Source organism: Lycium barbarum, chromosome 12, assembly GCF_019175385.1.
Source record: "Lycium barbarum isolate Lr01 chromosome 12, ASM1917538v2, whole genome shotgun sequence".
Classification (NCBI taxonomy): Eukaryota; Viridiplantae; Streptophyta; class Magnoliopsida; order Solanales; family Solanaceae; genus Lycium; species Lycium barbarum.
In genome coordinates, this window is record NC_083348.1 from 84583070 (window position 1) to 84598109 (window position 15040).

At 33.0% G+C, this 15040-nt stretch overlaps 1 protein-coding gene across 1 annotated transcript; it reads left to right on the forward strand.

Annotated features, from left to right (window-relative positions):
• The first annotated feature begins 3907 nt into the window (after nt 1-3907).
• On the forward strand, nt 3908-6534 carry LOC132622270 (transcription factor bHLH162-like). The gene is made up of 3 exons (XM_060336848.1): nt 3908-4276; nt 5028-5366; nt 6151-6534. The coding sequence occupies exons 1-3, from the start codon at nt 4139-4141 to the stop codon at nt 6241-6243; spliced, it is 570 nt and encodes a 189-aa protein (XP_060192831.1). The 5' UTR covers nt 3908-4138; the 3' UTR covers nt 6244-6534.
• The last annotated feature ends 8506 nt before the right edge of the window (nt 6535-15040 follow it).

Genomic DNA, 15040 nt, shown 5'->3' on the forward strand with positions numbered 1-15040 from the left:
TGGTATTTTTAAATATCGAAAATCAAAATTACCGAACAGAAGTTTCAAATACCGTGTCATGCCCACCCCTACTTTTGGCAACCATAGTCAATACTATGACAACAACAAAAAAAATTGTTGGCAAATGTCTTCTTTCTTCTAGTGTTCCGTCGCTATCCCGGTGCAAACAACAAAGTGACATTATACTTCAAAGATACAATGAACCACTCAGGAATCTTCTAATGTGCAACTCACATAGAAATTCCGAAGAACCCCTTTAATCTCTCGACTGCTTTTCTAGGAACTCAGAATACGGAGAAAAAACAAGACTCTTGAAGAGAATGAAATTATATAGAGCCTAAAGATCTAGATCTGCAATCAAAAAACAAAAACAAAAAAAATCTGCAATAGGATTGTATTTATAGAAAGTGAAACACACCTCTTCATGAATAGATGTACCTCTTAAGATTGGATGACACATTTTCACAATGAATAAGTGTATCCTTTAAAGAATGGGTAACACATTTTCATAATAAATTGTGTCTTGCAAAAAGGTATTTTTAAACTTTTAATCACTCCCAAAACTATTGCAACAGTCTATTTCTGATTTATATCATATTGTCATCCTTTACCAAGTAGTCATGAGTAATAAGGTATTATACCTAACCCTTTATCTTGATTTCAATCTCAACAAGGAAATGAAAGCAGAACTCTTTGCTCGTTTTGCAGCCCTGCCTTTTAGTCTTTTATTTTAGTTTTCCTCGTGAACATCTCTTGTCAAAATTAAGGATTTGAATCTTGAAAAGTGAAAATTGTCGCATAAATTGGGATAGAGGGAGTAGTATATATAACTATAGAAGCTATTGTTTGATTTAGTTTGACCTTATAGCTAGGGTCTCAGCGATAATTTTGGGTGTGTCACATTTCCTTGCTGAGTGATGATGTCTGAATTCTTTATGTGCTCCTTTAACTTTATCTGTTTAACAACCTTATTAATTACTACTATTTCGGACATTTCTTGATTGAGTAGTCGTAGAAATTTAGATCTTGTTCACATTATTTTACCCCACAAGTGTCTTAAACTTTTTGAGATCCATTGCGTAGTGGTTGATGATATCAGCAGACTGCAAGTGTCTTACGTGCATTTCGGGAGATCCATTGCGTAATCATGGTGAGATCACCAATTCATATAATTATAGTCTATTATATACTTATATAGAATTCGTGTTGAGGAGAAGGACGGTAAAATGGGGTCCGTGAATAAGAAAAAAAAAAAAGGAAGACCTTCACGCAATTTGAACTCTGCATCTCCATGAGGGAATGGTGAAAATTAAAAGGCTTAAAGTCAACGCGTGATGTTTATACCATATCATATAAATATATCAAAATTGTGTAACGTAAGTTGAGAATATATTTCAATTAACTAGTACTATAACATAACATTTTTACTAATAGTTACTATTGTTTTAAGAAGAAAAAAGAAAAGGAGCTTTCATCAAAGATTCAAATAGTGCAAGAAGCGAAATAACAACGAAATGAACAAACAGATGTGGAACTATAGGCGAGAAAAACTAGGATCAAATAGTAATTGGACGTTGCAAATTCGTGAAACCTCCAAAATACTAAGCTAAAAGCAAACGTGAATTATTAATTTCCATCATGAATTAGACGTCAGCTTAATCATGTGACTGGGTGTAGTACTTGATGTTCACTCCTTTTCTAGAGACGGAGAAAATGGTTGTACATTAGTATTTCTTTTGTTCACACCTTAGGTTATAAAAACACGTGATTGATGAAATACTTGTTGCTTTCACCTTGCGACCCTCCGCTTTTATTTATTTCCTCGAGATCCAAAAGACATACGTTTAAATTTGGACCAAAAATAAGACCACACAGGTAAGTTTTCTGCATTTACTATTATTAGATGATGATATTTTGCACGACTAGTTATCTATCCTAAGTTATACCAGATTTTCGCTTATAAGATAGACTAAGTTACTCTACATGTTCCAAGTTAAGTTTGCGGAATAATAACGAACAAGAAAGTAAGGACACGGTATTTTTACGTGGAAATCACCCGACTCACAAGGGTGAAAAAAAAACCACAACCTACACCTCTGCAGGATTTTTCCCAAAACTCCAAAACAATTGTCAGCCTTTGCAATTTTAGATTACAAACTTTGTAACCTAGAAACTATCTATAACTCCTGTCTGAACAATCTCCATAAAGTATTAGCTTACTTCAAGTTGCCCTCAACTTGAAGCTGAATATGACAAACGTTTTGTACCTATGACAATTGCTTCGATGAAAGTTGGTAAACGTACAACTCGATAAAACAATCCTAATATAAGATTCTAGACTTAAAGACTGTAAAACATAACTGTATTCGCTCAAGTTCTATTTTTCTCTCTATGTGAGTGCCTGAGATTCTTCAAGAGAGGACTTGGATATATAAGGTTTTTGCTGCGCAACAAGTCGGCTAAACACAGATCCTACACGATGAGGCCAATAAAAGAATTAGGATTTGAGTTCACTTAGGTTTCTTGCGTGTCATGCGGCTTCAATATCCCTTTAGGAGTCTGAAGCATATCCTGGATAATTATGGCAAGAAATCCTGTAAGTTGTCCGCCAGGTCCTTATCTCTTAATTCAAGAGTTACACTCGCAGCAGGCTATGAGCTGAAACATATTCACAGACCTAGTTTATTCATTTTGTCTCACCTCTATTACTGAGATTGAACATGTTCATTGACCTGGTTTATTCACCTTTGTCATTCACTTTGTCAATTATCAAAACATACTCTTGCAAATGCCAACAAATAAGCCTCCCTAGAACGTGAGATTTGAAATTTTGAAATAAGATATTTTACCTGCTACAAAATCTAAGAATGACCCCGTGATGTAAATAAGCAAAAAATATCCAATTTAAACTCCACGTTATTCTTATGTAGAAAGCAACTTGATATTAACTCAAATCACTGTGACACCCTAGTTTAGGAGGGAAATCCCACATTGGCAAAACACAAGAGAGATGCTGAGTATATAAGTAAACAGGCCTTACACCCTAGTGACGTGTTTTAAAGCAGTGCAGGCCTAGGTCCAAATCGGACAATATCACTAGCGGGTTGAGCTGTTACAGATGGTATCAGAGCCACTCTTGTGTCAAAAATGTCGATGGTGGGTCACGGTTCAATGAGTTTAGGCAAATCCTGGGTAGGCGGGGCAAACCTCCGTGCTGAGTCTAGGTAAATCCCGTACGGTGGGGCAAACCTCAGTGAGGACGCTGAGTCCATAAGAAGGGGTGTATGTGACACCCTAGCTTAGAAGAAAAGTCCACATCGACAAAACACAAGAGAGATGCTAGATATATAAGTAAACAGGCTTTACACCCTAATGACGTGTTTTAAAATCGTGGGGGCCTAGATCCAAAGTGGACACTATCACTAGTGGACTAGGTCATTACAATCACAAAACCACATGGATAAAAAAGAAATAGAGGAATTTGTTAGGATATGGGCTATATCCTATGTAGCACTGGGAAGTGGGTCATGATCAAAGACATAAACCAATCGACGTACTGCAGTATGATGATACAACAATAAAAATGAGTGACTTCATGAATTCCAATTTAATGAAAAATGGTTGACTTAGAAAGACGGTTGTCTCACATTCTTTCTCAGTTGACTTAGAAGTCTTTAATTACTCGTACAATATATAATAGACAAAAGGAATTTTAAATTCCCCTTTATTATGTTTTGGTAAACTTAAAATATTGTTAAAATGTAGAAATAAATCATGTAACATGAAGCCAATTTCACAATCAGGCAGATATTGGCAGTGTGTTGGATGCTTTCCCATTTATGCAGAAGAAATGGTCACAAATAGTTCCATGTGGGACCAAAAAGACAACAGGGAAAGCCCTACATATACCATTTTGTCTTCCTTTTCATCTTTACATAATCATAATGTTGTTCTACTACTGTTCTCCTGCAGTTATTGCCTTTCACTTTCATTTATTAGTGCTCAACTTAGGTTCCTCTTAGTTTCAGATCTCCAATAATTATTTATAGTAGCTAGAATTAACTCCTTCTGTTTAGTATATAAAGGGATTAAGATCTTGTTATATTCCAAGACTGTTGGAGAGGTATATACATATATTATGGAGCAGCAGTATAACAACCCTAGTTCGTCAACATGTAAAGCTGACAGAAAGACAATAGAGAAAAACAGAAGAAATCAAATGAAAGATCTCTATTTGAAGCTCAATTCACTTGTCCATCATGATCAGCATTCTAAGGTTCTTATTATTTCTCCTCTAATTTATTGTTCTTCTGTGTTTATCTTCTCTTAATTAATTATTCTCTTCATTTACCTCCTATATTCCCACAAATCAATCTGATTGGCGCATGTTCGAGATCATAAATTGAGATCTAGTAGACATCTTCGTCATATTAATTATTAAAACAAGTCCAATTGTCAAAATTAAAATGATAAATCTTTGTAAGTGTTTTCCTTTTCAATATAAAATGAAATGTATGAAACTGCACTTGCACAGGCATTATTTTCGAAAAACTTACGAAAAGGATTACTAGGCATTATTTTCATACGGTTGTCAGTTTATTGTATGTATGCACATTCTTTTCTGATTGTTATTTACACATTAGAGTGACGGATGACACCTCTTAACGGCGTCTCTGTTTATCTGCTACTAACACTAGCACTAACAAAATCTTAAGTAGGCGTTTGGCCATGAAAACCAACTTTGTTTGGTATTTGGGAGTTGGAGTTGGAGTTGAAGTAGGAGTTGAAGATGGAGTTGTGTTAGGTTATAGTTTTTGCAACGAATATTTGGTTGTTTGATTGTATTGAAAGTGAAAAAAAAGTGAAAATTTTTTTTTGGGTGTTTTTCAAATTTCAAATACAACTTTAAGTTGTATTTGGAATTTTTATGGCCAAACATTGATTTTCAAATAAAGTGAAAATGTTTTCCAGGAAAAAGTAAAAAAATTTCATGGCCAAATAGGTAGTTAATTATTTGAGCTTTGCAGGAATTTTTGTCACTGCCAGATCAACTGGAAGAAGCAGCCAATTACATTAAGAAATTGCAAATAGATTTGGAAAGAATGAGACAGAAAAAAGAGAAGTTAACAGCAGGTGTAAATTCAAGTACAAGGACAAGCAGTACTGGGAGAATGGAAAGTTTGCCATTGCCACATATTGAGATCCATAATGTGGAGTCAGCTCTAAAAGTTGTTCTAATTACTAGTTCAGATTGTCACTTCATGTTCAATGATATAATCCATATGCTACGTGAAGAAGGCGTAGAAATTATAAATGCTAGTTATACTGTCGTTGGTGACACCATCTTCCATTCCATACATTCTAAGGTACTACCCATTTCCATCGATATCTTGGCTCTCTTTGCACTTTAATTTGCACCCCACTTTTTTCCTTCCTGTTTTTTACTTTGATCAGACAATAGTTAGCGGAATCCAGTACTTTCAGATTCAATATCTTATGTGATCGAGTTGCACACGCTTGAGAAAGACGAGTATATACAAAATTAAGGGTTGGTTTCATAGATTGTCAACTCAACTTTTATGTTATTGCACTAAAATCACTAAATATTTTTTGTAAACCAAATATTATTCAGCTTTGCTCAAGCATCATAGAAAATCTCTATGCTAGTTTTTGTAACAAAAAAGTCATTTACCTTTTACTAGAAATCACATTTAATTTATTTTAATTAATTTAATGCAATAAATTAAAAATTAAGTGACAATGTATGAAGTTGATCCTAAAATTAATTAAATACACAATTCACAACACAATCTTTCAATTCAAAACCCAACGTCTAAATTCTGAGTCAAGCCAAAGTATATTTAGCTAGCATTTGTCATAAATTTTGGATCAGATTTTTAAAATTTATCTTTAAATATATGTTTGGCCATCAAATTTTATTAGATTTTGAAAATTTATTTTTAAATACTTTCAATTTTCAAAAGCTACTCAGTCGGGTTTTGGGGAGGAATTTAACTTCCACTCACATAATTTTAAATTTATTCCAAATAAAAATTACATGTCCAAACTCATTTTTTTATTGCCAAACGTGAGCCTTGTTTGTTGATTGATGTATAGTGATGTAGATGTGTTTGTTTGGTAATGGTTAAGGTGGGAGAATGTTCAACTTCATCAGGATACGGAGCTGCAAAAATCTCACAGAGATTAAATCAATTTGTGGGTCAAGGTGCTACTGCTAGCTAGCTAGCAAGCAACTACTGTTAGTGATGTTTTTCTGTTGGCACGTGCTAATTATGTCCGCTAGCTGCTTTATTTTCAAGGTTTTTTTTCAAATTTTTAGGGTGAATGCTGGATTTCTATTTTAACAAAATCATGTATAATCGTTGAACTTGGGGTCTTGGCATTTCCAGTTTTTTACTCTTTAATCGATTGACACATGATGAGTTAATAGCGCACTCATTTTTTATCCCTTTTTCCTGTTGTGTTTTGGTGATGAAATTACATGACGAAAACTATTACTAGTACTAGTAGAAATATACAGTGTCAATTACTTAGATTACAAGGGGTTAGGAGTTTGGAATGATTTTGTGTTATTCCATTATTCCACCCACTGCTTCAATTTTTTTGTATCTTGACCTCAATAATTGCTTCTTTATCAATTAATGATGTCCTTTGGCTTTATTAGGAGTCTGGAATTATTTTGTGTGGTTACAAACAAACCTTTTCACTCGATTTGATTAGCTCTCGTAACCATCGGTCTAATCAAAGTAATGTTAGGCCAATTATACCAATGGTATATATCTTATTAATCAAGATAATAATATCACTTAAGCATTTGGAAGACATCAAAGGGTAATACTTATTTGACATAATCACATCACCTGAAACATATATAGCATGATTTTATTGATCTTGAGTTTAACTTGGCTTGCCACGTAAAATTACACACGATATCAAAATAGCGTTTGGACTAATGAAATAGGCTCATTTTGTAAATGTCAATCAAACGACTTGACCAGATAAACTTGAATTTTTGGTTAATTGTACATACAATATTAGATTTTAATAGTCAATGTTGATCCGGGCCGATATTTCTTAAATTTTAAGATCACGCGAAGTTTGTATTGATTCAATTCAATAGTAAAATTTAAGCATCTATATATAGAGCCATCTTAGTTAAATTTCTAGGCTACAGTAGGTACAAGATTATTATTTGTTTGAAAATGACAGAAGGGATAAGAATTGTCTAGCACTTTCAAAGATAAAAAGCTGCAAGTAATTGTGGTCGTAAATGGACAATGTGGCTAGTACACATCTTCCTTTAGCTAATCTCTTCTCTTCCACACATTCCTCTTTTGTGTATAATTGCCTATCCAAAGCAGTGGCGGAGCCAAGTGATGGCCAGGGTGTTCATCCGAATTCTCTTAGGCAAAAAATTATCATGTATATATAAGGTTAAAATTATTTTTTATGTATAAATAGTAGATGTTGAACGCCGTTGGCTTCCTCATTTCTTACTCTTTTATATTTTTGAACCCCTAGTGAAAAATCCTGACTCCGCCACTGTTCCAAAGTGCTGTTTTAACCAAATCTTCTATCCAAAGGGAGATTTAGCATCTTTATTGACTTAAGATATGCAATGTTCTGGCTGTCTGCTGCCGCCCTACGAATACTATAGTGTCCGTGTGTTTCAATTTCGGAGTCTCGCTGGAAGACCTTGATAGACTGTAACATAAGCTTGTACATAGAATGTCTATTTGGTGTAACAAGAAAAAGAGAAACCAATTTTTTTTACTGGATTTTAATTATCTTCACCATCATAATAATCAAAATAAGTGTTTAGCCGTTAATATAGATAAGGCAAAAGTTGTTACTTAATGAAGGAGCAACAAGATTGCATTTTGATTGGCCAGAATATGTTATTTGTATATGTATACTGACTCTTCAATTTGACTGGGCATGTCACGTCTTCTACAACACTCCACCAATCTAGGCCTCTATGATAAAATGATATCTTGAGATTAACAAAGTGATGTCATCATTTGAAACTCAAATAAATAACTTGTTCAACAAAATTGGACTATTAATTAGATCTATATTTATTGGACTTAACTAATTAATCCAATTATATTAACTCAAAATATTTATTTAGATTAATATATTTAAAATTTAAAATATAGTCTAAATTATTTATGAATTTAAATTCAATAAAACTTAAATGTCTATTATCATTACAACTGCAAAGTGCATATTCCCTGACAAAAGAGACTCCGAATATACTTAGCAAGAAAGAAAAAGCTTGAAAGCTTGACCCGATTTGCTATGTTGTACAAAATAGCCATATGAGAGACAATAAGAACGTGTTCATTCCATATGATAACCAGCTATAACTTAGGTACGAAATTAAGGAAAATTTACTTGGCATTAGAGTTATTTATGGATAATAGCTACACTTTATATTTATTACCATTCGTAGCTATATTTTCCATCCGAAGCTACACCCTTAAAATACATCTTCCATGCCTATAAGGCCTTCTCCATTCTCTTTCTGTCATTCTTAATGTTACTCCTACAGTTTGAGACTCAAAAAAAGAAAAAAAAAAGTTCCAACCAATAGAAGACGGTTACACAAACGGCTACCACCACAACCGCGCCATTGCCAGCCGCGGCAGCGGTAATTTTGTACGGAGGTGCAGCCGCATCAATGGCAAAACGGAGACGGCGAGAATCCTCCTCCATCTTCTTCACCGCCAGATTGAAAATTCCAACTCTCTGCCGGAAAACGAAGCAACAGCCACCGCCACCGCCACTCTACCGGCGAGCAACGACTCTCTTCTATCTTTCTAAGATCTGATCCTATTCACGCCGGAAATGGCAGCGAGAATCCTGGCCGCCATGGCCAGATCTGGTCCTTTAATAGGATTTAAATGTATTTTTCATTTTTTTGAGTGTAAATACAGTAGTATGTTATATTTCATCGGAGATCCAACCGGTGTTATTGTATTCTTCCTTTTTTAAATACAGTGTATTTTGTATGTTCACTGGAGTTATGACCAGATTTGACTGTATTCTTAATTTTCGTCATTTTTTTAGTGTAAATACATTCAAATACAGTCAAATGCATTCAACTGATGCGATGTCAGGCGGCGACTTTACTGGTCTGAACTCGAATACATTTAAATACAGCCAAATCAAAAGGATTATTAGTATATAAATACAATGAAATACACACTCCTTCGTGTATTTAAAGGATTTACTCCACTCGGTTTTTATGATACATGTATTTCCCTATATTTAGAAACACGAAAATACAGCCGAAACTCCTTCGTGTATTTAAAAGATTTACTCCACTCTATTTTTATGATACATGTATTTTCCTGTATTTAAAAACACGGAAATACCGCCGAAACCACATAAAAGGTAGCTACGATTTATAAATTGCAAACTTGTAGTTATATAGTGTTGGGAGCTTATAAAAGGTAGTTGTTCATGTAAGTTTTACTTAAATTAAAGTAACAAGGCGAAAAAAAAAAACTAGGATTTTACTTGGTTACATCACAATTCACAAGATAAGAGACAATATATTGTTGGGCTCAAATGAAGTTTGACCCAAATTCAAACGTGAATGAACCCATACGTCGCGTACGGTAATTTAGCCGGGCTTTATCGTTGGACATTGTATATGGCAATCCCTTGGCCCAATCTAGGGTATATGGTGCTTTGCCCTTTGCAGAAATAGAGTCATACTACCTTGCTATTTAACTTTTGACCTTCTAGCAGATCACCAAAAGTTTCTAATGAATATGCTAGGCACAAATCATGACGAATCATAAGGAGTTTAGCATAAACCGTGTCATGACTTTAGAATTAATATGGCAAATCACTGGGAGTTTCTGATGGAATAATTCTTAGAATCACCAGACTTTAATACAGATTATGTTGTAACTGTGAAACACAAATTAATCACAATTTCTAGCAAAATTATCAAAAGTTTCTGAGAAATTTCGCCAACTCAATTTTGCTTCAAAATTTATCTAAATTGGTCCAAATCAATTCCAAATTTGATAGAGATTTCTACGTTTTAGGTCACTAATTAATTTTTACTAAATGATACTCTGTCTGTTTCAATTTGTTTGAACCTATTTTTTTTTTAGTCCGTGCCATTGTTTGAACCTATTTTCTTTTTAGTCCGTGCCAAAATGAATGACCTCTTTCCTAATTTGAAAACAAATTCACTTTATGAATGATTTACAGCCACACAAATTTTCAAGGCTTATTTTGAACCACAAGTTTCAAAAGTCTTCCCTCTTTCTTAAATGTCGTGTCCAGTCAAATGGGTTCATATAAATTGAAACAGAAGGAGTATTACTTTTGATTTGTTTCAAAAATAACAAATTTATTGACAATTATTTTAGCACAGTATTGTGCACGTGTAGTAATCAACAAAGTGGTTTAGGAATTAAATATAATGACCTTAATTTAAGGGATCAGTTATAATGACCCTAATTTAAGGGATCAGTTTTAATCCTTCCTTGTTCTGTACTCTCTCTCCCCTAATTACACTATCACATTTTTTCTTGATCAGATAAAATAGAATTGTTTTCCTGAATAAGTTAATATACCTAATTTATCCCTAACATTCTATGTTTATGCATGATTTATAATGTATGATCATCACATGTATTCATAAGCTATTCATAAATTATAATATATAGATGGAATATAAAATAAATACACATATAAGTTATATCCTATAAATATTTCACAAATCTACTGGATATATGCACAATTTTTTTAAAAAAACTTCTACTGGATATATGTACAATTTAAAAAATAAAATAAAACATAAATCATAATATGCTCTTTGTGGTTTCTTAGTGGAAAAAAAACGTAAGTAGACATAACAAAGTTATATTACACATAACAAAGTTATACAAATCTATAGGAGTAATATACATAATATAATTGGTTTATAAAATAAGAAAATCTGCACTTTACCTTGTCTTCCTTGACCGTATGACCTTGAATTGAAAATCATTTCGAAAGGCATAATTGTTCCTCATAATTTTGAGCATCTCTTTATATTTGTATAGTTGCTCTTCACTCACATCTAGATGAAAATTATCGTCGATTATGGAATCTTCCGCAAACATCACAACATCACTGTCCTCTCCATTTCCGGTAGTGATCAACTCAATAGTTTCCAGGTTGTCAGTCACTGACATATCTTGGATAACATTTGATTTAGATTGCATAGTATTCGGATTTAAATTTGTACCACCTTGAGCATTATAAGTAACTGATACACAATGAGGAAAATCAATGAACTTTTAACTTTTTCTTCTCAGTTCCATATACATAATCAAGGTTTAGCCATTGTATATCTTCATCGGCGGATAATTCTCTTTCACAACATATTTTAATTCGATAGTAGCCATAGTTGAGTCAACTTTGAGATCCTTATTCACTTCAGAACTCATACCATTAAAATCGCTCTCCATATCGAGAAAACACACCGTGTCGAAATTCCTGTAAGTGTGTTCCGCATCCCATTCTCCACCATATTGAATCAAATATAATTCCATGGATGAAAAATGAATAGAGACTAATAAGGAAGAAGAATAAGAAAGGTAAAAAAAAGAAGGATGCTGCTTATAAGATATTTTCACATTGTGAGGAAGTATAAAATCTATAGAACAAAATGAGAAGGCAGTTACAAGAGATAATGAGACTGCATTTATTTTCATTAAGATTAAGACGTCTGAATCTGAATACACATCTGAACGATTAAGATGTCATTTCTAGATCTGAACACAGAATGATTAAGACTGTTTGTTTTCCAACATCTGAACATATATAATTTATTTTTATTTTAAATGTTTACATATAAAATTTAAATGACATAGTACTTAAATATTATATCAACAAAATAATTTTAAAAATATTAATATAATTTTTTTTAAAAAAAAAACAGCATTTAAAATTAGATAAAAATATGAGCTCCCCCACCCCATCCCTTCTCCTTTCTTCCCCATCTCTAGACCCATCAGAATTAGAACGGAAAACAAAAATTCATCTAAATTTGCCATAAAATAAGATAATTAATAGTAAACAATAGGAGATCCAAAAACCAGTCAAGGTTAAGATAACATTTTTTCATAAATTTCATCGTAATTTTTTGGTGCCAAACAAAATATGGGTGTTTTCATGGTAGAAATTATACAATCTTGACTTGTTCCATTCATTCACCAAGAGAGAATATATATAGGATACAATCTTGAACCCTAGCGAAACAAGGAAACTAAGATCCTAGTGAAACAAGAAAACTAAGATCCTAGTGAAACAAGGAAACTAACTAATATATGGTAATTAGTGAAATAAGGAAACTAACTAATATATGGTAATTATCTCCCTACAAATATGCTACCAAATAATATCAAGATATTATTCTGCAATACCCCCCCTCAAGTTGGAGCATGGGAATCAAAAATGCCCAACTTGGAAAGCAAGAAGTCAAACTGAGTTTTGCCGAGAGCTTTGGTAAAAATGTCTGCCAATTGTGAAGATGTTGAAACGTGTGACGGAGCAACAAGTACAAGAAATCAGGGGCTCATGATGATCCAATTCTTGCCATAGAGCATGTAATTTTCCGTAATATACGGACACTGACATGGTTTTGGTCTGTTCACATTTAGCCAGGGAAGACCGAAGTTGTTGAACTCGTGGTCCATTAGTTTGCGCGAACCTCATTTTAAGGTGATCCTAAAAGGGTTTGACCTCCTTAAATTTTGACAAGGAAGATTTGACATCAACATCAATGGTATTTGTGATCCAAGAGATTAACATTGCGTTAATTGCAGTCCAATCGGACTTTGTACAAGGAGGCTGCGGTTCAGTGATAGCGCCGTCCAAGAACTCAAATTTATGTCATGCCTCCAACGCCGTTTGTATGTCGGCTGCCCATTCATCAAAATTGTCGCCCTTGAAACGAGTAGGCGTGATATAGTCCCCGGGTTGGTCTTGAGGATCGAGAAAATAGGGAGAATTAGACTCAATTTTGGGTGGTGGTGGAGGAGGTACGGCGTCACCGGCCATGGAAATTTACGATGAAGAGAAGAAAAAACCGTGTGGCTCTGATACCATGTAGAAACTATACAATCTTGACTTGTTCCATTCACTCACCAAGAGAGAATATATATAGGATACAATCTTGAACCCTAGTGAAACAAGAAAACTAAGATCCTAGTGAAACAAGGAAACTAACTAATGTATGGTAATTAGTGAAACAAGGAAACTAACTAATATATGGTAATTATCTCCCTACAAATATGCTACCAAATAATATCAAGATATTATTCCGCAATATTATATTATTCATTATACATTTGTTGTAATATATCCATTTGATGTATATTTATGGCATACTCAGCATCAGATACAGTTACTATCCAGTGCACTTTTGATGCCATTTAGTTTATATACAATTAAAATATAACTTTATATCAATAATATATCTAGGTTTAAAGCTTTAACCAACGTATAAGAATCTCGATTTGGCTTGCTACATTTCTAGAGGTGTTAATTCAGGATGGAAATATCCTCTTTCCATTTATTGTTGCTTAATATTAGGAAGTATTAACTAGTATCCCTTTTTAATGAGATTGGGTAGAAGTTGATGGGAGTTACGATTTTGATTGAATATGCTATTAATGTGTATCTTATTGTGCTACAATTGATATTTTATCTTTTATGCTAGTAATATGAAAATTGAAAGTTAACATAGGACACTTACATAACTATCTCAATTTGATATCCAGCATTCTAATACCAATCTCAACAATTTTAAATGGTTAGATTCAACATAAACCGTCAAAAAAAAAAAAATCTAAATCTCACTGTCTTCTTCAACAATCAAGCACGAGAAAAGCCAATACTAATGTTTGTAAAAAAAAATTCAACCAAACCAACCACAAATAAGTAATGGATTTTAAATTCTCTACCCCACATATTAAAGGAATAAAATCACTTATAAATATGACAAAAAATCCTTTGCTAAGGAAATATACACAAAATATCCCTTGCAAGGAAATATACATTAACTTTTAGTAAATGACCTTACTTTTGAAATTTTGAATATTAAAATTGCATATGTGATAGGTATTATGGCTTGTGGATTTTTGTTCTACCTTCTTGAGTTGTGTGCATAATATCCTAACTTAAACATTAATGTGCAAAAATAAGACCTGTTCATAACAGTTAACTTTTAAAGGAAAAGTACATGACTCATTCGTTATCCGCTTTAAGGGATCAAAGATATTTTTCCCTATTTTGTGAATATACTAGATGGTCTATGTCCGTGCGCACTTCAAATTATAATGTATCTATATATATGTAGTTGTGTTTAGATAGTGATAATATATATATATATATATACACTATGTTCAAAATACGATTAATATAACATTGTATTTTGTGCTCCGTATCTAAAACTTTATTTTATTCGTGTTTGCTACGAAAATTTATTAATACTTTTTTAAAGAGAAGATTTGTTTAAAAGAAAACTATTTCCTCTCTTTGAGATAAAATATTAGCAATATTTAAGCATCAGTTGATGCTTTCAATTTTAATTCGATTAATTTAAAAGTGTAAAATGTCACATCCCATTTTAACCGGGTTGAATTAGGGTACAACATATTGGTGATTCCTATTTATTTTGTTTTGAGGAGTCGCCACCTAATTAATTAACGGTGAATTAGGACACCTAAATATTAACTAAGGTAAAGTTAAAACTAAACATCCATTAATAGTCTGCTTAACCAGTGTGATTCTAGGTAAGGGCTCTATATTATCCTAAAGGGAAGGGGTTAGACATCCTTTAGAATCCGTTAACTTACGGTTATCCGACCAAACTTAGGTTAATTAATTTAAATTAAATAAGATGCTTCAAAATTTTACGAAAAAGGCCACGAAATGTTGCTAAGGTTTATAAAAAAAATATAAGAACGTTGCTTAAGATAAGATTTAGATAAAATGTAATAAT

Bases quoted from the DNA above. Each gene is read 5' to 3' on its own strand.
- LOC132622270 (XM_060336848.1), top strand. From the start codon at position 4,139: ATGGAGCAGCAGTATAACAACCCTAGTTCGTCAACATGTAAAGCTGAC. The intron at 4,277-5,027 runs GTTCTTATTATT...TGAGCTTTGCAG, and splicing joins ATCATGATCAGCATTCTAAG to GAATTTTTGTCACTGCCAGA. The intron at 5,367-6,150 runs GTACTACCCATT...GTAATGGTTAAG, and splicing joins TCCATTCCATACATTCTAAG to GTGGGAGAATGTTCAACTTC.